Here is a 26468-nt window from a genome sequence, read left to right on the forward strand (position 1 = left end):
TTTCTCTTTTAAAAGTGTAAAGATCTCATAAAAGAAAAAGAAAAAATTTAGACTTCTTCTCTGGTACCAAAGAAGGACCAAGAAATTTTACATGGATTTTCCAGATCAAGGGATACATCGTACTCCTAACCCCCATGATGTGGAAAGGATAACTCTAAAATCATGAGGGAGGGATGGAAGAAAATTGGGATCCAGGGAGGAATCTCAAACTATAAAGTCTCTGCTTCCCTGTATCATTTCAAGAAAACATTTTTAAGAAAATGCATCAGATATTATATGAATTATTTCATTGGTATTCTATTATTTCATAAGTTGGAAAGCAATCAGTCTTTATAATACCAAATATTAAGTACGCAAACAGGAGATGGGAGGTGGCTAGAACATTTTTTTTCACTTAGAGGCATTTGGGGTTGGGGAGCTTTTCATTAATTCTTTGGCACAAAGAATAAAAAACAAGGTATTTACATGTGTGTTTTTAAATAAATCAAATATATTATTCTCTTTTACCAAGCTCATCTTTGATAAGGGAATCTGATTAAACTTTTTTTTCTTTGACCTGATAGTCATTCTATTTTATTTTATTTTTTTGCAGGGCAATGAGGGTTAAGGGACTTGCCCAGGGTCACACAGCTAGTAAGTGTCAAGTGTCTGAGACCAGATTTGAACTCAGGTCCTCCTGAATCCAGGGCCAGTGTTTATCCACTGTGCCACCCAGCTGCCCCTAGTCATCCTATTTAAAAAAAACTAGGAACACAAGATAACCTTTGAAGAACATAGTTCCATTTAAAGCATCCCCAGTAAACATATCCCAAAAGTAACAAAGAGAATGATCCAAATAATAAAGGGGGGAAATCAAAATTACAGCTGTAAGAGAATTAAAGGTTTCCTTTCCTTAAAGATTCAGGCTTATCTAATCATTCTGTCTCCTTCAAGAAAAACTCAAGTGGTAAGTCTAATAATTCTAGAAAGTAGATTGGGGTAAATCAGAGTTTCAATTTAAATCAGTTTCAATGGTTATTCTGAAAAGCTATTTCCAATGATAGAAACCCAGTAATAGAAAGTCCTTGTAGGTCCGTTGACTTTTTCCTCAAGAAGCCCCTTAGGAAGATATAAAAGTCACCTTATTTCAACAAGGTTATTTAGAAAAGGACACATTGTTCAATACAATTAAAAATGGTATTTTTCTTTCTTAAACAACCTCAGCTATTTCAGTTCACACATTTTGGCCTCTCTAAGCAGTTCACTTTAACTAGTTGTTGCATCCGTCTACCTCAATTTTGCCATCTATAAAATAATGGGTAAGCTTTGCCTTGCTGTGATGCTGAGAGAATCGGATAGCACCTCTGGCTATAAAGGGCTTTCAATTCTAGAAAAACCAGGGGATTTAATTAAATGAAATAACATTGGTTACAATTCCAATTTACTCACAAGGTGAAAAAGAAACCATGTTGGGGACACTGAAGAGAGTAGTTGTACTACTATCATGGTAAATTTAATATACACTTTTTAGAAAAAGACAAATAGTTCAATTTAATATATGTGCATACGCATATGTAACCCCAGTCCCAAAGCCCATTGGTATAGGACACTCTCACCTGTGTAAGGGACAGGGCAGAGCTGGGAAAAGCAAGAGATGGAGAGTTCTCAAATCTTCATTGAGCTTTCTGTGAGCCACACAATAATACAACCATGCTACATGCAGGGGACAGCCCTCATAACACATGGGGCTTTGCCACATACATATGCATGTGTACGTATACATGTGTGTATATATATACATATATACTTATATATACACATACATGCATATATATGTCTCCTACCTATCAATCTAGCTACAAAGACCTGCTTACTGTTATTCACACACTACACTCCTTGTGTTGAGAAGTTTGCTGTTTCTCAGCACAGCACTAGAATATAAGCTCTTTGAAGGCAGAGTCTATTTTTGCCTTTGTTTCTATCCCCAGTACTTAGCACTGTGTTCAATATATCCTAAGTGCTCAAAAATGCTTGCAAAATGACTGTTTTTATTAAAATGTTTGCACATGGGTGGCTGCTAGGTAGAACAGAGGATAAAGCACTGGCCTTGGATTCAGGAGGACCTGTGTTCAAATCCAGCCTCAGACACTTGACACTTACTAGCCATATGAACCTGGGCAAGTCACTTAACCCTCATTGCCCCACAAAAATAAAAAAAAAAACCAAGAACAACAAAAAAAGTTTCATGTGTTGATATTTAAGTTCATAATAAAAAAGAAAAAAATTAAAATCCTAAGGGATATAAATCCATTCAGAAAATACAGACATATAGCTTTTCCTTGATATAGATAAAATTCAGAACACAGTACATGAGTTGAACAAGCTTATACAACCAGTACCTATTATAAGTTGTACTTGATCAAAGGTCTTCCTGGATTCAAGGCTGGATCTCTACTACCCTTTGATGCATTTAGTAGGCATTTAACAAAATTTTAATAACATAATGATGATACCATGCAATCAATATAAAATTTTAGTTATACATAGTATGACATCAGTAAATATATGTTAAATCAAATTGAATTAATTCTAATGTCTATGGAAAAAATTCCCATCAAAAGCTAGGAATCACTAAATCCTCAAATAATGATGGTTCTGTGGGGTTTTTTAACATGCACAAAAGCCAACTACCTCTGTTTCATACCTGAAAGGTGTTTCTTACAAAGAACTAAATAACTACTTCTGTTCCACAAGTAACTCAAAGTTCTCTTCAGATATGTACAAATGAGGCCTTAAAAGAAGGCAAATAGTCTAGTTTAGCTGGAAAAAAGAATAAGTGAAAGAGAGTAAGGCAAAATAAAGCTAGCAAGTTAGGCTGGGGTCAGACCATAAAGGGTTTTTAAAAGTCTGAGGAATTTGTATTGTATCCTAGATGCCAGAGAGCCATCGAAGGCTGTTAAGCAGGGCTATGACATGGTCAGGTTTGATCATTGTCATAAAAACATAAAAGTTTATCCTATGGAAGAGAGATACACAACTAGCAACTGATCTCAAAGAGCTAGATTAAAAGTAATGGACAGAAATTAAAAAGAGGCCAATTTAGACTTAACAGAAGAAAAAAGCTTCTCAATAATTGTTGGGTTTTTTTAAATCCTAGTGAATGGTTCAACAGATACAGTTCTGAACTCAGTCAGGAAAACCAAGCTTCATATCCTACCTTGGATAATTACAAACTGAATGACTTTGACCAAGTTTCTTCATCTGCAAAATGAGGTCATTGGGCTCAGTAATCTAAAGTCATTTCCATCGCTAAATCTATGATCAATACAACCATAAGCAATTTGTTTAATAAAGCAGGAACTCCTCTCGACAACATTTTGTTAGTTAGCAGCTGTTGGTCTGAGTTACTGTATGTAGCTTAAAAACATATTATGATTTAGATATTCTATTAACTCAAATATTAACTCCCTCTGAGTTATTCTAGATTGATGAGGTTTTACTGTATTGTGAACATTAATATAGTTTTACTGTTAAATTCGCAAAAAATTCAATTCTCTGAAAACTTGACAAACTAAATTATTACTAAAGATAATTATTATTGAAGTATAAATGTGAAGTATGCTCTTATATATAAAAGAAACTAACTATGCCCTGTATTCATCATTCAACAAATTCAGAAGCAATGCATATATTCCCCAAATGCAGAAATAGATGAGAAACTTGCCTTTTTTAAATGCTATTTTCACTTTATTCATACAGTGTCTCCTGATTCTTTAATTAAGAGAATGGCAGGGAAACTTACAGAGTCTATAGACACATTTTCCCTCTAGCAAAGTAGAGTTTTATGCTGATTACTTTGCATTTGCTAATGCAATTATACTGCTATTTGCCAAAAACCACATTACCCAACAGCTGCATAGTTTTAAGCTGAAGAAATCCACTATGGTACAAAAAAATTAAAGAGGAGTTGTAAGACATTAGCTCCCTGTGATTTAAAGTATGAAATTTAGAGTTACGGGTTTAGAAATGACTGTTTCTGGAAGAAAAAAAATCTCTTTAAATGTGTATTGCTTAAATTCATCTTGTCACTGACTCTGGAAACTCAAGATTGGGCTTCAAAGCAAACCTCTGATGTTCACTACCTCTGTGATCAGAGGCAAATCTAAACCTCCTTGGGTCTCAGTTTCTGCATCTGAAAAATGAAAGAATGAGATCAGATGACCTCCAGAGATCCCTCCCAGGTACAGATTTAGGATCCTATTTATCATAAAGCAAGTTGATTCCTTTAGCTCCCTGGTACAAGGAGGCTTAAACTGATAGGCTGATGGCTTGACAACAACTGTACCTTTCCTTCATCATCACATGGAGTATGAATCTGAAAGTAGTCTTTCTGTGTACAAGGAGGCCGCTCCATACATTGGCTGGCTCCTTCATCTGCAATGCAAAAAGTGAGTTTCAGATATGAAGCACTTCCTTTTGGAAGCCAGAAAAAAAAAGGTGGGGGGAGAGATTAATTAAATCACTAAGGGAGATTGAATTGGATTATGATTCCCTCTAAAACAAAAGGGATGCTGTCTCTCTCTTGGCTCTTTTGTAGCGGCAGAATGTTGGGAAGGTAGTTTCTTTTTCTAAATGCCAACTTTATTTAAACATCTTTAGTTACAAATTGGCTGTTTTAATATCATGACAGACCTTTTCTGAGAGCATTGTATTTACTTAGCTCTAGTCACATTTCCTCTACTCAGATACTTGGAGTTCTCTGTTTCAAGGAAGCAACAGAGAACAGTAGGCTCCCAAGGTATTGTAGGGAAAGGCATTGTAACAAAAAAGAAACAGGACAAAAGGCATGAAGAATGGAAAAGCAAACTGCTCTAATTTTATAGTTTAGACTTTCATAATACCCTTTCAATTTTGATATTCTGTGCTTCATTTATATGATATTAAAAATCCTGACAGCTTCAGAAAGAAAATATAATTCCTCATAAGAACATTCCTACCTGAAAACTGAGTGTCTTCTTTACATTTTATGCACTCTTTAGCTCCTTTCTCAGAATAGGTGTTTCTAGGGCAAACCTGGCAGTTGGATAAACCTGGTCTGTCACTGAAGGTGCCTGGCTTGCAGGGGAAACATTCTGACGTGTATGCAACCCCTGTGAAATAAAAGGAGAACATAGGATGAATTGGAGGGAAGAAATAATACAAGGCAGATAACATGTCATTTTCATCTCTGTGATATGATGGTACATTGAAAAGAAACTTGGATTTGGAATCAGAGGAATTGAATTTGAATCCCAGTTCTGCCCGTTACCAGCTGTGTGACGTTGACCATTGACTTTACCTCTGAGCCTTAGTTTCTGTAAAATGAGAGCTTTAAGCTAGATGAAGTCTGAAATCCTTTCCATGTCTGAATCAATGATCCTATGATCACTCTTTCCTATTGCCACCACTCTACTTCAGATATTATCACTCATTTGGGATTTTTCTTATCTTGTAGGCTCTTCCCTAAGCAACTCAAACTTCACACAACTGCCAAAGTAATCTTTCTAATCCATTGAGCCAATATGATACCACACCCCTTCTCATAAACCTTCACTAGCTCCCTACAGACTCTAGAATAAAATAAATACTCTAAGGCCCTCCACAATCTGGCTCAAGCCAGCTTTGAAGCTTTATCACATAACTATCTTCTCATATATAAAAGATAAAGAGATATGTGATAAAGCCAAAATGCCTTTGTGTTGGCTTTTTCCCATTCCTAAAATGGTCTCTCACCCACAGTTGCTTATGTTGAAATCTTTCCCTTCCTTCAAGCACAAGCTTGGGTGGGACCTTCTCAAGATAGTCTTCCCTAATGTCCCCTAATTTTGAGCGATTTTCCCCTTTATTAATCTTCCATAACACCTTACAAGATAACTTTCACTACCTTCCACTCAATGATCTCTCAGCCAATGACCTTACCACTTGACTTAAGAGGAAAAAAAGAAGCCGTGACCTCCCTCATTTCCTCTACTCCATACCTCAAAATCCCTCTATATCTTCATCTACTCTGCATTTGCTCCAGTCCCTAAGAATCATAAGGGAAGAGACCATCTAGTACAAGATTTCATTTTATAAGTGAGGAAACTGGGGAGCAAAAATAGTAAATGACTTGAATGACATCCCCCAATTGTAAAAGTCAGAGGAAAAATTTAAACACAGGTACTCTGAATATTTCCTCTGTGCTCTTTCCACTGGAACCAGAAGTAATTTGGATTCCCATAAATTGGGGAAATGGATTAGACAAATCTCAGTATAGAAATGTAATGAGATATTGCTATGCAGTAAGAAATAACAAATAAGAAGTATTCCTTGAACCATGGAAAGACTTATATGAATATACAACTGATAAGCAGAATCAAAATAACAAATATACACAACAACTACAGTAATGTTAGGGAAAAGGTCACTAAACTCCAAGTAAATGAAAAACCAATAGTAGTCCCAGAGAGCAGGTTATAAAAAATAACTCAACTCTCAGCAAAGACACCAAGGAAGAATGTTGCATATTTGGCAGAAGTGGTCATTGTGTAGGGTGTTTATGCCTAACACTTTTCCTTTGTTATATGAAAGGGTTCAATCGGGAGCAGAGGGAGAAGATGATTCCATCTAGAAATATGTGTGTATATATCAATGACACATTTTACTGATCAAATAAAAGGCATCAATAAAACAATTTTAAAAAGAAAAAACCTTCACTTGACCCTACTGTCCCCTCAAATTATCTGATATCATTTCTTCCCTGTCACTGTCAAATTATTAGAAACAGTGACTGCCTCCACTTCTCACTTTCCATTGTTGGATCCAGCTTTTATCACCTAAATATGGTTATCACTCAAAGCTCTATACTAGGCCTTCATTTCTTCTCTCTCATGTAACAACCCAACTTTTTTTGTAGGATGTACCCGCTTTGGCAATCTGGTGAAGCCTACCATTCCAGAATGTTTCTTTTCATTCATAATTGAAGGAACTGTTAAATTTCAGTTAGATGGTTAAAAAACCAAGATGTATTTTTTTTCTCCTCACTGAGTGCCTAAAATCTATCCCCTGATTCTTTGAAGGTTAAGAACACCTCCTCTAGAAGGCAGCTAGGTGGCGCAGTGAATATAGCACCAGCCCTGAATTCGGGAAGTCCTGAGTTCAAATCCAACCTCAGACACTTGACACTTAACTAGCTATGTGACCTTGGGCAAGTCACTTAACCCTCATTGCCACACAAAAAAAACAAACAACAAAAAAGAATACCTCCTCTAGACTCTTTTTTCTATGTTGTTTATATTTTTATTTATTATGTTAAACATTCCCCAATTACATTTTTAAATGTTTTAAAAATCTATTCTTTTCAATTCACAGAACAAAACAAGCATAAACTGTAAATTACTAAGATAGTTTGAAAGAAAGGTTGGGGCTAAGTTGTGTATGATGAGGTGATTCTACAACACAAAATTGGGTAGGGTAAGGTAAAAAAAGGAGAAATTATATTATTATAAAAAAGGTATATTGAGTTCAAATCCAGCTTCAGACACTTGACACTTACTAGCTGTGTGATCGTGGGCAAGTCACTTAACCCCAATTGCCTCACCAAAAAACATGAAACATATGAAAGGAGGAACTAATACAGATTAAGTAGGAAGGAGGGTTGGGTGAAAGAGGAAACAACGTGTATGTATGTATAGGAGGGGTGTAAAGTCTTCTGAACATGTAAAGAGGTGAGAAAACTGAAAGATATGGTGGGGGGGGGCACTTTTAGAGGAGTGTGTGGATTGGGATTTAGGAAGGTAGGGGTAGAAAATGCGTGGACTTTTGGAGGGGTTGGTGAAGTGCAGGGTGGGAGGGAGAAGATAAGGTCACAGGGATAAGGCAAAAAGAGAGGCTGAGAAAGAAAATGGACTCTTTCTTGATGATCTTATTTACCCCCTTAAGAATCAGTGATTACTCAGAACTCCCTATATGAGGAAACATCATCTACCAATTCATGTTAACACCCTCTCTCTATCTTGTAGTCTTAGAGAGTCCCTCATATGACTGGAGGTTAAATAACTTGACCAGGATCAGATAGCCAGTGGGACTTGAAATCAGGTCTTTCTGCTTCTACTTCCTTATGATGCCTCCTACTTGGATAACAGTGGTAATTCTAGAGCTCACATATGCTGGGTACTTGCCCAGGCCTTCTGGGACCAATGGGTGTGTACATTTATCAAAATATCAGGTATGGTTCCTTGGGCCACTGTTCCCTCCTGTTTGACTCCAGATAGGTGGTTCCTACATCTATACCCCCAATTCTATTCTCTCTTCAGAACTCCAGTCCTTCATTACCAACAACTTGCTGGACATCACCTGAATGTCCCAAAAGTATATAAAACTCAATATTTCAAAAGCAAAACTCATCTTCCTTCCCTGTTCCTCTCTTCTGTTTCAGTTGATGGTACCTACAAGGTAGCCAGGTTCAAAACTTTAGACTCACTTTTGACACTTACTTCTCCCTCACCCTTCAAGTCCAATGAGTTGTCGAGTTGTCAGTTCTATCTCCATATTACCTCTTATAAATCTGTCTCTTTTATCTGCATTTGCACAGCCACCACCCTATTTCTTATCATTTCTCCCTTTAATGACTGATTACCTCCAGATCAAGCTACCTGCTTCCAGTCTCCACCTATACAACCCATCATCTTTACAGATCCCAAAATACCCTAAGAGACAGTTCTTACCATGCAACTCCCCTGCTCACAAACTTTCATTGCTCCCTATTGCCTTTAGGATAAAATACACATTTCCAGCCTGGCATTTAAATCCATCACAATTTGGCTACCACCTGTCTTCAGCCTTATTTCATGATTCCCTTCATCCACACTAGATTCCAGGCAAATTGTACCACTACCTGTTTCTCAAATTTGGCATTATCCTATTTCTTCTCTGTTCTCACATCAACTACCCCTCATATTGAGAACATACTCCCTCTGGAGCTCCATCTTTAAAATTCATTCCCTTTTTGTCAAAGTACTGGTCAGATGCTACCTCCTACCCCAAGCATTCTTCAACCCCCTCAGCTGTCAGCATTTTTCCCTCATCAAATGTTTTTCTTGTCTCTGTGCATAATAGGTGATTAGTACTGGTTATAGTGGACTGAATTAATATATTTATCTTCTCCTCTTACCAGAATAAAAGATCCCTGACAGTGCCTTGCCTCATCTTTGAATCTTCAGCACCCAGGGCAGCACTGCACATGGCCTATTATCCTAGGCTTAATAAATGTTAACCTATTGAATAACATCTAATGGACTCTTCTACCAAAAGTTAACTAATGGAGAAACTTTAATTCATTGAAATTCAGCATTCTTTACACTATGTCATCCTCCCCAACTAAGGTGGTACAACATAAAGGTCACTGAATTTAGAACTGGAACAACCGGATTCAAAACTCAGTTTTGCCACTTGCTACCTATAGTTCCCTGGGCAGTTCTCTACACTTCCCTTTCTTCATCTATAAAATAAGGAGCTGGGACTAGATGGCCTTTAGAGTCTCTTCTAGCTGTAAATCTAAATCTCATTTTAAAAACCAAATTATTTAGGGCAGCTAGGTGGCGCAGTGGATAAAGCACCAGCCCTGGATTCAGGAGAACCTGAGTTCAAATCCGGCCACAGACACTTGACACTTACTAGCTGTGTGACCCTGAGCAAGTCACTTAACCCCAACTGCCTCACCAAAAAAACAAAACAAAACAAAATTATTTATCTTTGTGATTATAAACACCAGTATCTACTTATTCATTCAAGTGAGTAAGATCATCAAAGCCAGGTTCTTGGAAAAATTGCAATGGACAGAGAACTAGACATAGTCATAGAATTTAGGTTTGGATCATTCCTTTCTCTACCTCTTAGATCCTAGGGTCATAGATTTTGAGCTGGAAGGGACGTCAGCAGTCACTTAGCTCTTTCATTTTACATGGAAAGAACTAAAACCCAGAGAGGTTATGTTATTTGCTCAGATCACAGAGCTAATAAGTGTCTCAGGCAGAATTTGAATGCATATCTTGGTAATTCTAAATCCAGAACTCTTTACATGAAATTGTGTGGTGGTCTTTTTTTTAATTAGGTGGGAGAGGGAGGAGTGACAGATTTTCGCTCATAGCTATATTTTGCTTATCTTTTATAACAGCCTTCATTCCTCATGGAATGAGGTACCTGGGGTATATTCTAGGAACATGCCACATAAGAAGAGGAAACAGACCTAAAATCTGGCTATTATTAGTCTATAAAGTCCATTAATCATAAGTATATGATGGACAATTGATTATATACAAAGTGAAACATTTTTAGAGTACCTTCTTTGGTTTGAAAAGTAAAAACAGAAGGGGAAACACAGGTTTTTCATCTGCTGTGAAAAGAGAACTGGCTTTGCTGAGAACCCACTAAATAAAGCAAAATTCCTTTGTCATTTGTAGATCTGAAAAGCTTAGCAACTCTCTAGCTTATGGGAATTGCCCATCACTGAATAAAAGCATAACACTTTTTAGCTTTCTGTTAAAAAAAAAAAGTGGCTGTAAACTAAAAGGACTTGAGACAGCTTTATAAGATCCAGAGCAGAAGAGGAGTAATATTTATCAAGCAGGAAAGCAGTGAAGATCATAAGAGTCTGTACTTGCAGAGAAGTAGCTTCATGTAGTATAAATTATTCCTGAGGGGACCAAAGACATCAAAGCCTACATTTCAGAGACATGAGTTGCCCCTAGGTACAAGGGTTTCCCTATTTATGTGTCTCCCTGCTAGGATACCATAAATGTACGTCCCCTATTTCCCAAGGATACCACATACACTGGTAGAAGAATGTGGCCAAGGTTTATGGGTCAACTGTGATGTTTCAAATATAGCTGCTCTGGGTATGATTGTTCCTGATCTTTTCTTCTAAGTAAATTATGACTATTATTCTATTTCTTTTTTCTAATAATTTAGTAAATATTTTATGGTTAAAAGTCAATGACCTCATAATGACTGATGAATGATGTCACAATCACTGATGATTGAGGTCACAATCACTGATGATTAATGTCATAATCACTGATTGAGTATAAAGAAGTATACTGGTAGTATCTCAGAAGCTATACACATACACACACACCTACCTCCTTGCACCCCATCTCTCTCACACACACTTTCACTATCTCCCCATTGTTACCCTCTAGGATTCTGAGAAAACAAATAATAAGCTGCAGTCAAGTGGCTATGTTATACCGTATCCTCTTCCCCAACACCAGAACTGCTGGTATAAAGGCAGGTTGGAGTGATTGAGTCAGCCCAGACAGACAGCGACAGAAGACCGAATAAAGAGACAGAAGGAAAGATACACAGAGAAAAAGATAGATAAACAGATTTAGCATCCACATTACTCCTACATATACATAGACAATTTGGAAGTTAGCCTGTAACAGTTATTCCTGTAATATCAGGGTTTCTAAGGTGAATTCCAACTCTAAGTCTTGAATCCTATGATTCAAACAATCCAATGATAAACTTGGAGTTTTCTGTCCCAATTTGTGATTCCTGACTTGGCCAGCAGATGTCCTCATTCACTAATGTTAGCACCTCCATAGCATTGTCTAATTTCAATTCATTCAAGAATGAAATAAATTGTATATTTTTAAGGGATTCATGGTTTTAATTTTTAAAAGCATCCATTGTGTTGTCCCAACTGAAGCATGCCTGCATCAGCTTGTTTTGTTTTTGTTTTTCTGTAATAGCCAGAACCACAGGAGACAACAGAGAGACATTGACCTTGCCACTTAAGGGATAAGCCCAGGGAGAAGATTTCATCTTTACTTCCATAGCTGTGTTAATGGTTTGTGACATTGTACACTTTCACAATATCTCTCATCTCTTGCCTATGAACATACTCAGTTTTCCTTTAATATAAAAATACTTGCTCCAGACCTACTCACCCAATCATTCTCTCCATTGCCTCCATACTCATTCATTCTTTGCAATCTGGCTTCCGCCCCTTCTCACCTTTCTGAAACTTTTCCCACAGAACTCATTCATAACCTCCTAATTACCTAATAAAATAGACTTTTTCCTTGGTGTTGGTTTATCCTTGGCTCATCTTTGGTATGTCTGTAGTATGTTTCTATAGTATCATTCCACCTACTTTTTAGTATCATTAGATCACAAACTTACTACTAATAAGCTATTAATAAGAATAATAACATTTACACGGTGGCTGATGATTTGCAAATAGCTTTATAAATATCTCATTTTTATCTTCATAACAACCCTAGAAAGTCATTATTGAGGGAGATTAAGTGACTTGTGGTCTATTCATTGTGCTACCTGGCTGCCTTGCAATAGAACTTAAAGGTCATCCAATCCAGATGCAGCATTACATAGAAGAGAAAACTAAGGTCCAGAGAAATATATAAATATGCCTATATTAATTGGCAGAGACAGTATTTGAGTCCAGGTCATCTGACTCCAAATTCTGTTTTTCCCCTGTACTATCTTTTTATCTTTAATCTCTCCTTGATTTCCATGGCCCTGTGCTCTTCTGGTAATAATCCTGTTTCTCTGATTGTTTCTTCTGTTTACCTTGATGATTCTTCTTGCTCCTTCTATCTTCTATATGGAGAATTTTCTTGGCCTCTGGCCTCTTTCTTCTCTACATACTTTCACCCTTGCTGACCTCATCCTTTTACTATGGCAATATTCAAATGACTCCTAAATCTATAGCTGCAGCCTCATTTCTTCAACTGCCTATTAAACCTATGATCCTATATATCCTGCCTTGCTCCTCAAACCAAATGCCCCTAAAAAAAAATAATAGATTTCATCATCTTACCATCTGTCCCATTTTCATTGCCACTGTCACCAATGAAGCTCAGACCCTATTCATCTCTCACTTCATTACTACTCCCCATTGGTCTCCATAACTCCAGTCTTTCTCTCTTCTAATCCAGCTTCCATACAGAAGTATAATCACCAGTATGTCACTCCAAAGACCTAAGGGGGTCTTTAAAGCCTATCAATTGAAATTCTCATGCTAGCATTCAAGACCTTCCTCTAATAGCAATGCTCTTGTCACAGTACATTCTTTCACATACACTATGCTCAGGAAGCAAAAAGAAGCTTGACCATACACTATCACCCAAGCACATCTTGCATTTCTTTGCTTCCATCTCCTGGAATATCCTCCCCCATTTCTTTACCAATTAAACTCCTACTCATCTTTCAAGGCTAATTCAAATGCTACCTTCTCTGTGATACTGCTCCTGATTCTCTCTGCCAGAAATTATTTTTTCCTTCCCTAGACTGACATAGATAGCACTTTGGACCTCTCTTACAAGTATAAATAGGCTCTGTTCCATTTGAACCACAGCTGGAGGAATGCATTGAACTCTCAGGGATGAATCTCAGCTCACATTTATCATTTAAGAAAGGACACTGAATAAGTAGAGGAGGACAATGAGAATGGCGAGACACCTCAAAATGGTGCTGTCTGAAGAGCCATGAAAAGAACTAAGGACTTTCATCTTAGAGAAAAGAAGACGAAAAGGAGATGAAGGATGAAGACCTGTTGTATGGAAGGGAGATTGGGCTTGTTCTATTTTAGTCCAAAAGGACAACCTAAGTGTAATGTATAGAAATTAGAGTGAGGCGCATTTGAGTTAAAAGAAGGGAGAACTTCTTCACAATACAAGGTAAACAAAAGTAGAAGATGTGGCCACTAGAGGTCATAAGTTTTTGTATCACAGGAATTCCTCAAGAATGCTGTAGAGCTCCATTCCAGTAGAGGTCTACATCTTCAGTTCCTATCAACTCTAAGATTGTCCATATGTCCCATCTAAACCATTAGATTGTATCTTCTTTGTAGGCAGGAATAATAGCTATTACTCTTCATATTTGTCCCTAGTGCCTAGGACACTTTTACACAGACTAGTTTCTCAGTAAATGGTTAAGTTATATTGCATGTACTTGTATTTTGAGTAACTGGCAAATGAGACCTACGTAAAAAAAAAAAATGACACCCTACAAGCAAAAACCCAATTGTCAAAAAATGAGGAACAACCCTGGTTTTTCCTTACTTCCAAATTGGCACACAATGCATTAGTTCACTTTGATTAATCTTTTTTAAAAATTATATCAAACTATATCTAACACACACACACCACATATAGATAGATAGATAGATAACTTATATTAGATCACATTACCAAAAAAACATTTTTTAAAAGTTAAAGAATGTGAAGCTGAAGTATATCTTATCTACCAGCAAATTAAAAAGGTGAATAGATTAGTATCACATGGGGAAGGGTATGTGATAAATATACCTTCAATAGTGATGTTTTTCACTAGCACAGGTTTCACTACTTTGGATCCCATGAGGATCCCCGTGGTCCTCCAGTATAATATGTTTGTGCCTGATTTTAACATGACCTGTAAAGATAAAAAAAAAATCACTGCAATCAGGCAAGTCTGTGCTGCTTCTAAATATACTAGAAAGTAAGCAATCTATTCACTCACACCATTTTATTTTTCCTGATTGGTACTTCTTTTTAACAATTTTTTAAAATTTTGAGTCCTGAATCTTCTCCCTCCCTTCCACCCCTCCTTTACCCATTAAGGCGGCAAGAAATGGAATATCAATTACACATGTGAAATCATGCAAAACTTATTTCCAAATTAGCCATGTTGCAAAAAAAAAAAGCAAGAAAAAAGTTTTAAAATTATTCTTCAATCTGCATTTGGATTCCCTCAGTTCTTTCTCTGGAGGTGGATAGCACTTTTTTCATAAAGCCATTAGAATAGTCTTGAATCAGTGCACTGATTAAGAGTAGCTAAGTCGTTTGTGGTTGATCATCCTTATAAAATATTATATACATTACTGTGTAAATGTTCTCCTGGTTCTACTCACTTCATTTGTCCATCAGTCCATATGAGTCTTCCCAGGTTTTTCTGAAACCATCATGCTCATGCTTATCCTTTCTTATAGCACAATAATATTCTATCACAATAACATGCCACAACTTGTTGAACCATTTCCCAATTGATGGACATCCCCTCAATTCCCAATTCTTTACCAAAATAAATAAGAGCTATTAAAAATATTTTACATAGAGTTCCTATCCTTTTTTCTTTGATTTCTTTGTGATACAGATCTAGTAGTGCTATTGCTGAGTCAAAGGGTAGAAATAGTTTTATAGCCCTTTGGGCATAGTTCTAAATAGCTCTCCACAATGATTGGATCAACACCATTTCCTCCTACAAAATAGCAGACTCTTTCATCTAGACTCTATCAATTTTATTCAAAACTTATTTCGTATAGGCTCTATTGAAATTTACCGTAATACTATCTATGAAGGAAGGGTTTGCCAAAGCCATTGAATGGGGTGAACAAGACAGGAAGGAAATTGACTTTTCCATTTCAGAGGTTAAAGAGGAAATGATAGCAAAGTCTTTTATTTGAAATATTTATTTGCACTAAGGACCTCTTTTTAGAGTGTGAAAGTCTCAACCCTATATTTATCTACCCAGTCAGCAGCTACACATAGCTGCCTCTGAGAGCTCGGAAAACAAAAAGGTAAATAATGAGCTTGTTTGCCTCTTTTAAAATCAATCATCTCATTAAATTGTGGAAACAACAACAGCAGGTGACAAGAGTGCAGTGTGATTGCTCTATTAAAGTGTGTTTCTCTAGGTTTGATTTCTCAGCCCAATAGCCCAAGTTATAACTACCTCGGAGCAGGGCACCAACTTCTGGTGAAAGAATTCTTCCTTCTCCCTGCCAGGTGACTGATGCTAATAAGGGACCAGGAGTGAGAGGAAAGAGAAGGGCAGGGAAATGCATATCCTCTCCTCAGTAGTGACACCAATTTTACCACAGAACTAAGAGACATGAAGGACCACCACTAAAAGGAATCATGCCACATGTGATTTCCACTCCCTGCCCTATACTTCACCCACAGAGGATTCTGTTCCTATCACTTCCCAGGCCTAAACTAACTTCCCCTACCACTCCCCTGTTGGCACAAATTGTATCTTACTAGTCTAGACTTACCTGTCCTGTGGACCTGTATTAGGCAGGTGTGGGCTCAAGCAGGTCTCTTCAGTATGCCCAGGTCTCTGCTCTCCATTTCACCCCACTGTCCTGCAGCTGAATCTGCCTCAAGCACTGGAAATGCCACTTATGACTCTGCTGATACCTGAAGTTGTTTTATATCGGCAATTTCTTCCACTATAGGTACTCTTCTAAGTTATAAATTAACCTAACTGTCCTTTCCATTTTAGGTTTGTTCAGAGAGAACACTTTTCATGGGTCTATTATTATCCAATCTGGCACCCTTCCTCTCTTGTGCTATCTTTTGCTGGCCAAACAGAAACCACATTAAAGAAAGCCTCACTAGTCGCACATTTTATCTTGCTCAGGAGTGAGGAAAAAAAAGAGTTGAAGAAGTGCTTTTCACCTTGTGCCAGGGAAGGCAAAGAAAGCTCTCAGATGACAAGTGGCACTCATGCCTTCCCAATCCAGAAGGAGCAGTCAAATAAATGAGCCTGATAAGGCACTAGCATCACTCAGGGACCACAGATAAAGAAATGCCTCAAAGAAGTACATTCCATTAAGCCTCGAAGGATCTATTGCTGAAGCAACTAAACATGCACATATATGTTTGAGAAATCATACTAGTGACATGCTGTTAAATGTTTAACAACCAGCTCTCAAAAAAAACCAAACATAAACCTGTCCCCATGACACACTTTTAAATTTAATCACATTTTCTCCACCGCTTTCTTAAATCTATACAATCAACAAAACAATAAATGAAGCACTGATTTGTGGAGTTGAGTAGTTTCTGAGATATAAATGCTCATGATAAAAATTTCAAAAGTAGTTTAGTTCAAGCTGGCTCCAGCACACTCCAGTTATAATATAGTTGTTATTTGTACTGTGTTTTTAAGTACTTCAAAAAGTGCTTAAAAAGTGTTTTTCATTGGTGGAATTTATAACAATCTATAACATTCACTGGTAAATTTAAAGCCCTCAGCGTTTTTTGGATATTGATTTTGCATGACCGTATCTCCTTTCTGAAGGTAAGTGGCAGAGCAGATAGAGCACTGGGCTTGGATTCAGGAAGCCATCCTTAAATTCAAATCTGGCCTCAGGCCCTTACCAACTGTGTGATCCAGTTAACCCTATTTGCCTCATTTCCTTCATCTGTAAAATGAGCTGGAGAAGGAAATGGCAAACTATTCCCAAACGGGGTCACAAAGAGTGAACAACAACAATTTCTGCCCCTTTATATTTGCAGGGACAACCGTAGGATTGAAAGTTGGCAGGAACAATAAAAATATACCTCGGAAGGAGGTTTAAGAAACTATGAACTCATAGGATCATATATTTAGGGCTATGTAATCTAAATCACTTTGTAGATGAGAAAAGAAAAAAAAACGAGGCTTTGAGAAGATAAGTGACTTGCCCAAGGTCACACAAGTACTAAACTGCAAAGCTGGGATTTGAACCCAAGTTCCCTGACTCCAGAACTGCATTCTCTTCCAAGGGTATATAGTCTTTCACTGAACTAAATGAAGACAATCTCTTTCCTGACTGGGAATTACCTGTACTTTACTCCTAATCAGCATCCAGTTTTGTTTCTTCTCCTGTGTTAAATGTCAAATTATTTGAAGCCAAATATGTATTGGGAAGTGAAAAGAAACATGAAAATAATGAGAATAAAAGAGGAAAAAGACTATAAGACTTACAGAATGAGAACCCCATTCTCCATTGTCTGTCAGTTTTACCCACTTGTCCGTGGTAGAGTCCATTTCCTGGCACTGGTCATTTTGTATCTGTGAATTAAACACAAAGACCCTAATTGAGAATCATGAGGAATAGTTTCCATTTGCTTCTGTAGCCAGAACAGGACTATCCACAAGAAATTCTAACAATGCAAGCCAAACAGAGATCCCTCATCATGAGTAATCTCCTGAAAGGACACACAACAGAGAACCAGGTGCTTAAATGGTGACTAAGAAAAAAGTTAGGCTCTACAGTTAAATGTGTGTTATCTACTGCTATGAGTGGGGTGATGTTATTTTAAGGAAACCTATATGACAGTAAGAAATATGAAAAGGCTGGATGAGTTAGCATTTAGAATTTACATTTAGCATTTAGTATTTACAGCAGAAAGATTACTACATAAAGCAATCATGTTATAAGAACCAAAAGTAACCAGCTCATCAAAATACATTATCAATAGACCCTCTTCCTGAAACAGATTGCTACTTAAACCAGGTAAGTAGGTAGGTGAATGACTAAAACCTACATATCAAAGTCCTGAATTATTATTTTATACCAAATGTTAATCCTAAATTGTTATTTTAAAAAATTCATTGTTAGATAAGTCAGATCTTGCCCAAATGGTCTTTTAAAATTACATTTCATTTTCTTTCCAATTACATATAAAGACAATTTTTAACATTCAGTTTTTAAATTTTTGAGTTCCAAATTCTCTCTCCCTAGTCCCTCCCTTGGACTGGTAAGCAATGTAATATAGGTTATATATGTGCTTAAATTGCTTAATATTAATAATGACTATAGTTAATGTGGTTCTCCTAATATTCCTCTTCTTTAGGACACTATAGTTCTATTGAAATAGTTAACACTTTTTTTGCATTAATGTCATTGGCAAAATGTAAAATATGGTTCATGGTTCCATTGGTTCTGAACAATGGAAATATGAAGTCTAAATTTGAATATTTCAGCCATATCAGGGGATTCATTATTCATACTAATCAGGATCCACTTGAATTAAGAAAACAGACTTTGGCCTCCAAAATTCCCAAGAAACATTGATACCCAAAAAAGTCTTGTTTAATGGAATTTAAAAGTAGCCCCTTTATAAATTTAATAGCAGTTTTAATGCCAATGTGAAGCTGTCCCTACCTCAAGGCCACCTTCTTATGCCTCGCCAAGACATGGAAGTGACACTCAATTTTTGAGACCTATACCAGCAGAGCTCTGGGAAATTCTAACAAGCTGGAAATTACTGAGAACAGGCTACATAATCCATTACAGCCATTATCCAAGGATCAGGATTGCTAAATGCCTGCAAAAGGCTCTCCACTATAAGGCTGGCCACGATGGGAGTCTTTCTTTTGACCACAACTCAATAAAACCATCTGCTAAGGTGTGAGAGGGATTGAGATCTGGATCAGTAGAGGAAATATCCATACCAAAGGAATCATGGCTCTTATTCAGTACTAAAGGAGTCACAAGGATCAGAGCATCACAGACTTAGCTGTGGAAGGCACCTCAAGGACCAACCCTCTCCTTCTGTAGATGAGACCCAAAGAGGACATACAGGTACTAAATTACAGGGGCAGGATTCAAACCCAGGTTCCCCAACTCCAAATCTGTCATTAAAAACAAATAGAAAGTTGAACATATTCAAGTTAAAAATAAGGCTTGGATTCTTTTAGCTGGAAGCAGCTCATACCAAAGAGCAAACCTAATATATCTAGATCCTAATTAATGCCAATAAGGAACCCCCTGTAGTCATCATTTGTATTTGAATTAACATTATTTAAAATTGTAATTGTGTAAAATATGGTAATTGGCTTTAGCCCCAAAGAAATATGTATCATGAATTCTAATAATTCAACCACTTCAGGGGATTTCTTGTTTGCAGTAATCAGAACCTAGTAGGTATAATATAAAGATAGGAAACTGAGTGATGTAGGAGGTCGAAAAAAAAAGGGGGGGGTTAACAGAAAAACCTAAGACCCAAGCTCTAATTTACCTTTTTTTTTTTTTTTTTTGGTTAGGCAATTGGGGTTAAGTGACTTTCCCCCAGGGTCACACAGCTAGTAAGTGTCAAGGGTCTGAGGCTGGATTTGAACTCAGGTCCTTCTGAATCCAGGGCTGGTGCTCTATCAACTGTGCCACCCAGCTGCCCCACAAATTCTAATTTAGATCTGAGCTCCAAAAGGGGCTATAACTTATAGGCCCCAGTTCTGAAAGGGATTAATGAATAACTTAAGACTTGAGTCTTCATTAATACAAGTCAAAGCCTAGGTTCTCACAACCCACATTAATCAGCACCCATAACAAGAACATAAAGAGGCAGGTCATAGAGACCTTAACTATAACAATGATACATTGACAGGGTATAGAAATTGTACTGATAAATGAAGATATTTTGAAACTAAGCATGGGAATCAAAAAGTGACATACACAGAAAAGGCCAAATTTGTCCCCAGATTCACCTTAGGACGGGTAAACCCCAAAAACACACCTCTACGGGAAAAGGTACCCACCTTGGAGGTTGGCTTAGGACCCCGGGAACTCCAAATTAGGATAGGCCCTCCCACGTACCTCCCTAAGGTGGAAATTAGTATAATGAGACTGATAATCAATTTATCCATACTATAAATATAACTATCTCTTCTTTCCTTATTTGAGAGATACCTTTCCATTTTTCTGGTTCTCTCCCTGTGTTCACTCACAGTATTGCAATAAAACTTGGGAAACTAAATCCCTGAGTCTTGTAATTCTTTTGGGATGATTCACAATCAATTTGACCTTAATTCCATCCCACATCATGAGAACCTGGGTTTTAATCCTAACTCTGGCAAAAACTAGGTCAGTGACCTTGGGCTGATCCTCAGTTTTCTCATCTGTAAGTGGAAAGACTTGACTCTAGTTTCCTTTAAAATTGCCTTTAGTTCTAACATCCTATAATTTTCATGGGTACTTGGTTGAGTAAATTTCATGTGTTCTAGATAGCTTAAAGCACATTGCAACTTGTTAACATCCTGCTGATGAAAATCACTGTCATTTCTTCCCTATTACTCATCAAGGATCAACAGAATGAGTCAGAGAATTAACACTTAAGGTGAAGAGCAGGAGCAGGCTTCAAATCCTGGGCAAATAAAACAAGGAAACAGAGCTACCAGACATCACCCCATCTCTTCTGACAAATACCAGGGAGAACAAAGGCATTACCATTGTAATGGCCAAGAATGAAACTTTATGCCTCCCTAGAACCTTTTACCTATAGATCTCAAAGCATATAAAAGTCTCCCATGGGAGAGGTGAATCTCCATCATAATCTCCATTTTAAAAAGGCTCCCAAGCTGGCCATGCTGCATGGCTCTATGGCCTGTACCCTGGGCTTTCTCTACTATATCCCAGCTCTTCATTTTGAAACTCACTCTAGCCCTGGAATAATTCACATACTGGAAGTACTCTCAGACCCTTCTGCTCTCCCTCTGATTGGATGGCTACTCCCAGAACCAGAATCCAATGTGGGATCCTAGGCCAGCCAAGGCTCATTCCTCTCCAGGATGCCTCCAGACTTCTTCCCATGCCCCTGTGCTGGGGAGCCTCCACCCAAACCCCCAGTGTTTCAGCTTCTTCCATTAGAATGTAAACTCCTTGAGGTCTGGGTCTATTTTTTTCCTTCTATTTGTACTTGTACGCCTTAGTACAGTTCCTGGCAGAGAATAAGTAAGCACTTAATAAATCATTGTGGACTGACTGATAGAGAGAAATTAAGAGCCTGGATATAAAGAGGTTCAAAGGAGCTTGTTCAAAGTAGCACCCCCCCCCAAAAAAAATTTGCCTATACAGGCAGTACAAAGCACACTTAAGGTATTATCTGGAAATTTTAGCCTATTTGACTAACTCAGGAGAAGGGGGAAAGAGAAAGACAGACAGATGGAAAGATGGAAAAAAGGAAAAAAAGACATTAAGTCCAAACTACCTGGATGACTGGCCTCTCTTCTAAACTTCATTTTACCTATGTATCCATAGTTTCCAATTTGTTCAGTCATTTTCAGTCATGTCTGCCTCTTCGTGACCCATTTGGATAGCAACCAAGCATAAACCACTAGGTCTCTTCCTACTCTTGAGAAACATTTCACAAATGAAGCGGTTGCTACAGAGCAAATGTGCAACTTGGGTATTGTTTAGCAGTCTAAATATTTCATTGAATTTTAGAGCTGAACTGGGATTTAGACATCAAGCCATCCATTTCCTCATTTTCAAAACTATTTTTGTAATTAAGGGAAGAGAAGAGGGAAAGGACAAGACAGGAAGGGAAGGGAAGGGAAGGGAAAGGGTAGACCAGGAAAGGGAGGAAAACACATTTACTCATCACAAAGGTTCAGTGTTTTTGCAGCCACTTGAACCGCAACAGATATTTTCCGGTTTATAATTAAAACATGTTTTTATCTATAGTAGTTAAATCAGTTAAAATAGCTACTATTCTTTGTTTTGATTTCATTTGCCAGTCCTTTCCAAAACACATGTGAATTGTCACCCTTGAGATAAACAAGGCCCCTAAACACAGAAATTCTATCTTCATTTGCATTTCTGAAATATTACATATGAATATGCTTAAATGACTCTAATTAAATCTCACAGAGAGACACATTTTAAACTATAATGAAAAAAGAGTCCTTTAAATCTAAGCTGGAAGTTCTATAAATACACACATAGGATTTTAACAAGTAGTACCAGTGACAACTCCAAATAAAGTGAACTTTCCAGGAAATTTCAATAAAGTGACAAGTTCAAAGCAAAAGGTCAAGTGTTAGCAGCTACAAAAAGAAAGTGGAATTGTCAATTACCATTTCACAAAGTAAAATAATGTGATTAGATGATTTCAGATCATATTCTTTCACTTTCCTTGGCAATCCAAAGGCAGAAAGAAGGCAAAGCACCAACCAATCCAAGAAAAGGCAAATTAAATGAAAAGATATACAATTTAAAAGCAAATAAAATCCAAGCAGCTCTAAGAGAACAGAAGGATTCTGATTAAATAGGCAAAGGGGTGATGGGTATAAGAGGGAGGGCAAGGTTTAAGACATCAAAATTCATCTGAGCCTTCTCATTTAAATCTAAGTATCTACTGAAGTTGGGGGGGTAAGGGGAACAGAAGAAATTTCAGAGTTTAAACCCCTACAAAGAATTCAAACGAAGATGTTGGTGTCAATATATTAGGTATTCAAAGAAGACATAACCAGACTTCTTTAGGTGACCTGCGTAGATCAAAAGAAACAGTGTGCAGTCATCTCGATTGGACTCAATGTTATTTCCCCACGGGAATCCAGGAAGAGCTGTGGAGTCAAAGCAAAAAAAGAAAGTCAATGTCAGTTCATGGGATTACCTTCTCTCTATTCAAATACCTGACTGGGGTCAAGAAAAGACATTGCCGCATGAGCCAAAGTACTGGGAAATTTGAGAAGAGCTACAGTTTCACCAGCAGCCTTCAAAGCACATATATCTTATAAAAGACAATGTAAAATTCCCTCTGCCACCTAATCCTTGTATCCCTGCGGAATAGTCCTAGATTGATTGGCTATGAGGGCAGCCATTTATCTCTTCAAGTGGTGATCACTAAAAATATCTACCTGTTCATTCCATATTAACGTCGATTAGAAGACGTGAGGGGGCATTTTCTTGTTAACTTCTGTTAACATTAGTCATAGCCTCGCACATAAAATCCCATCTCTTTAATGAGTACTTAACTTCAAAGTCATTAGACTGCAAAGGCTGTAGCCAGTTGTGTGCTGGTAAATGTTTAACAACAAACTCTCTAAATATATATGTGTGAGTGTGCAAATATATGACATTTTAGAGCTTAATTTGCATTAACCTTTTTCCATCTCTAAGTCTAGACAATAAACAAAATAATAAATCAAACCCAGAGTAGTAACATTTGCCAATTTCAAAGATATTAATACTCCCACTGATAATTTAACAATTAGCTCTCCTGAGCCAGTAAGAGTACCCTTTAGTACACCTCTGGCTTTAGCTTGTAGTTATTTCTGGGGTAACTTTTCTCAACATAAAGAGGGGGGGGGTGGGGAAGAGTTGGAATTGTAAAGCCAAAAGGCATCTTAAAATGTTATTTGTTTTAGTTCAGTGCCCTACAGCTAAATTGTCTAACACCATGATCCTTAATAATAATCAAGGATAAGATTCTGTAGGCTTCTTTGGTCAAGTTATTTAGTGTCCAGAATTCTTGTCCAAATCCTCCCTAACATTGAATTAGCAAACATTTCAGGTGAAAGATGCATTACTCTAATTCCTGTGCAGACTGGAAAGGTTGTTTTAGCAACATACTCCTGATATTAAAACCTAAACAACAGAAGAATTTGGAGTTTAACATTACAGAATATTCCCTACACTCTACCCTTTAATTGTGGACTTTGGGGGACCACACCTGTGGTTTCATTGGTAGAAGGAAACAAGGACATTCTTTCTACTAATGCATATTGGCCACCAGGGCAATTAATAGTCTTAATGAGATTAAGTGATTTGCCCAAGCCACATAGGTAGTACATGTCAAAGTTTGCATTTTCTCCTAGATATCACACCTCCAAGAATATCTTTCTTTCTCCTATATATACTTAAATATAAATTAGCATTTTCTTTTTTTTATTGTAGTTGTTCAATACATTTTAATAAATTTGTTCTTTAAATGAGGTCAACTACATGATAGCATTTTTCAAAAGAAACCCAAAAAGGTGAATTTAACTTGTGTAAGGTCACAGGAGGGAGCAATTTCTAACAGCATCTAGAAAACACCATTCAACTTCTTTTTGATCTTTCTTACATCTTTTATCATTAATGTATCTGCAAATGTTCAAATATACAATATTAGCTAAGATTAATTTAGAATCCCAAACTGTACCTGCATATAATACTTCTACAAGCAAGACATAGGATATAATTGTTTTAATAGTACCATTCAGAAAAAAAGATACATTTAATAAATCCATCCCTGCCCCTCTATTAATTCTCTGATCAGGTCATGCTAAAATTTTTCCAATATATCTTGTTTACTTGGGGGTTTTTTTGCGGACAATGGGGGTTGAGTGACTTGCCCAGGGTCACACAACTAGTAAGTGTCAAGTGTCTGAGACTGGATTTGAACTCAGGTCCTCCTGAATCCAGGGCCAGTGCTTTATCCACTGTGCCACCTAGCTGCCCCCTCCAATACATCTTTATGTAACATATTAATATATAAAGAATTAATATATAACAAAATATCCCTCTTTTATAAATGGTCCACTTTCAATATGCTTCATTTTTAAGGCCCAATGTTGCTTTTCTTGTTTATTTGTAATTTTCTGTCATTACTACTTCAAAGATCTGTGATTTCAGTGCAGAAATTCTCTCCAATAATACAGACCGCAACCTCAACACAATTCAATAGATGGTCTTTATGAATAATAATGGTTGAAAAACCTCTATCACCTGGTAACTGAGGGAGCTAGGGAATAGAGCATTGGAGACTTGAGTTCAAATAAAGCCTCAAATATTTACTAGTTTCAAGAACCTGTGTAAGTTACTTTACCTTCTGTCTTCCTCATTTTCCTCAACTGTAAAATGGAAATAATAATAGCATTTACATTGCAGGATTATTGTGAGTATCAAGTTAAATAACAGTTTGAAAGATCTTAGAACAGTACCTAACACATAGGAAGCACTTAATAAATGGTTCTTTCCTTCCCCTTTTCTGAATTTAGTTAACCTATTCCTCCTAAGACAGATCTCCAGATACAGACTTTTAAACCCTTCCATATTGCTCAGATGTGAAAGCACTTGCATTCTCCTGGAATCAAGAGTCCAAACTCAAAGTGAGCAGAACCAGAGAACAATCTACACAGTAACAGCAATATTATCAAACTAATCAACTGCAAAAGACTTAGTAACTCTGTTCAATACAATGGTCCCCCAGAACTCCAAAGGACTTTGGATGTAAAAAGTCATCCAAACTGAAGCAGATTTTTCCTTTCTTTTTAAAATTTTTCTTTGGTTTTTTCCCCCCAAATATGGCTAATGTAGAAATGTCTTACATGACTTCATATTTATAATGGCTTTTAAGTTTCTTATGTTCTCATTGTGTGGGGGAAGGAGTAGAGGAAGTGAGAGAATTTGGAACAAAAAATTAAAAGAATTTTTTTAAAAAGGAAAACAGGAGGGGAAAAGGAGAAGGAAGGAGTGCAGAGTGAGGGAGAGGATAGTCAGAAGTAAGGCACCTCTGAGGAGGAATAGGTAAAAAGAAGATAGAGTAAACGTCATGGGAAGGGAGTGGGATGGAGGGAAATAGTTATGATGATTGATTATAATGGCAAAATGTATGGTACCTACTTTGCTGGGCTTTTGTGAAAAAGATTCTCTGTCAAGCTTAAGGTACTATATAGAGGTTGTGATGAACAAGATGCTAAAAATTTAAAAAAAAAAAAAGGAGCCCAAACTCAAGTCTACCACAATGAAAAACTTATTCAGGAGAAGTAAGTAACTTTGTTAAGTCATTTTTAGCTGTGTCCAGCTCTCCATGATCCCATCTGGGATTTTCTTGGAATAGATACTGGAGTGGTTTGCCATTTCCCTCTTCAGCTCATTTTACAGATAGGGAAACTGAGGCAAACTGAGTGACTTGCCCAGGGTCATCCAG

The 26468-nt window shown here is 37.1% G+C and overlaps 1 protein-coding gene across 1 annotated transcript in view; it reads right to left on the minus strand.

Annotated features, from left to right (window-relative positions):
- ELAPOR2 (endosome-lysosome associated apoptosis and autophagy regulator family member 2) overlaps positions 1 to 26468 on the minus strand; it is a 206617-nt gene that overhangs the window by 61441 nt on the left and 118708 nt on the right. Inside the window, 8 exon segments of the mRNA XM_043968893.1 lie at positions 4325 to 4413; positions 4977 to 5129; positions 14331 to 14436; positions 17758 to 17844; positions 22965 to 22976; positions 22978 to 22998; positions 23000 to 23104; positions 23106 to 23118. Coding sequence (XP_043824828.1) covers positions 4325 to 4413; positions 4977 to 5129; positions 14331 to 14436; positions 17758 to 17844; positions 22965 to 22976; positions 22978 to 22998; positions 23000 to 23104; positions 23106 to 23118 — 586 coding nt within the window.

Source organism: Dromiciops gliroides, chromosome 5 (genome assembly GCF_019393635.1).
Source record: "Dromiciops gliroides isolate mDroGli1 chromosome 5, mDroGli1.pri, whole genome shotgun sequence".
NCBI classification, from domain to species: domain Eukaryota; kingdom Metazoa; phylum Chordata; class Mammalia; order Microbiotheria; family Microbiotheriidae; genus Dromiciops; species Dromiciops gliroides.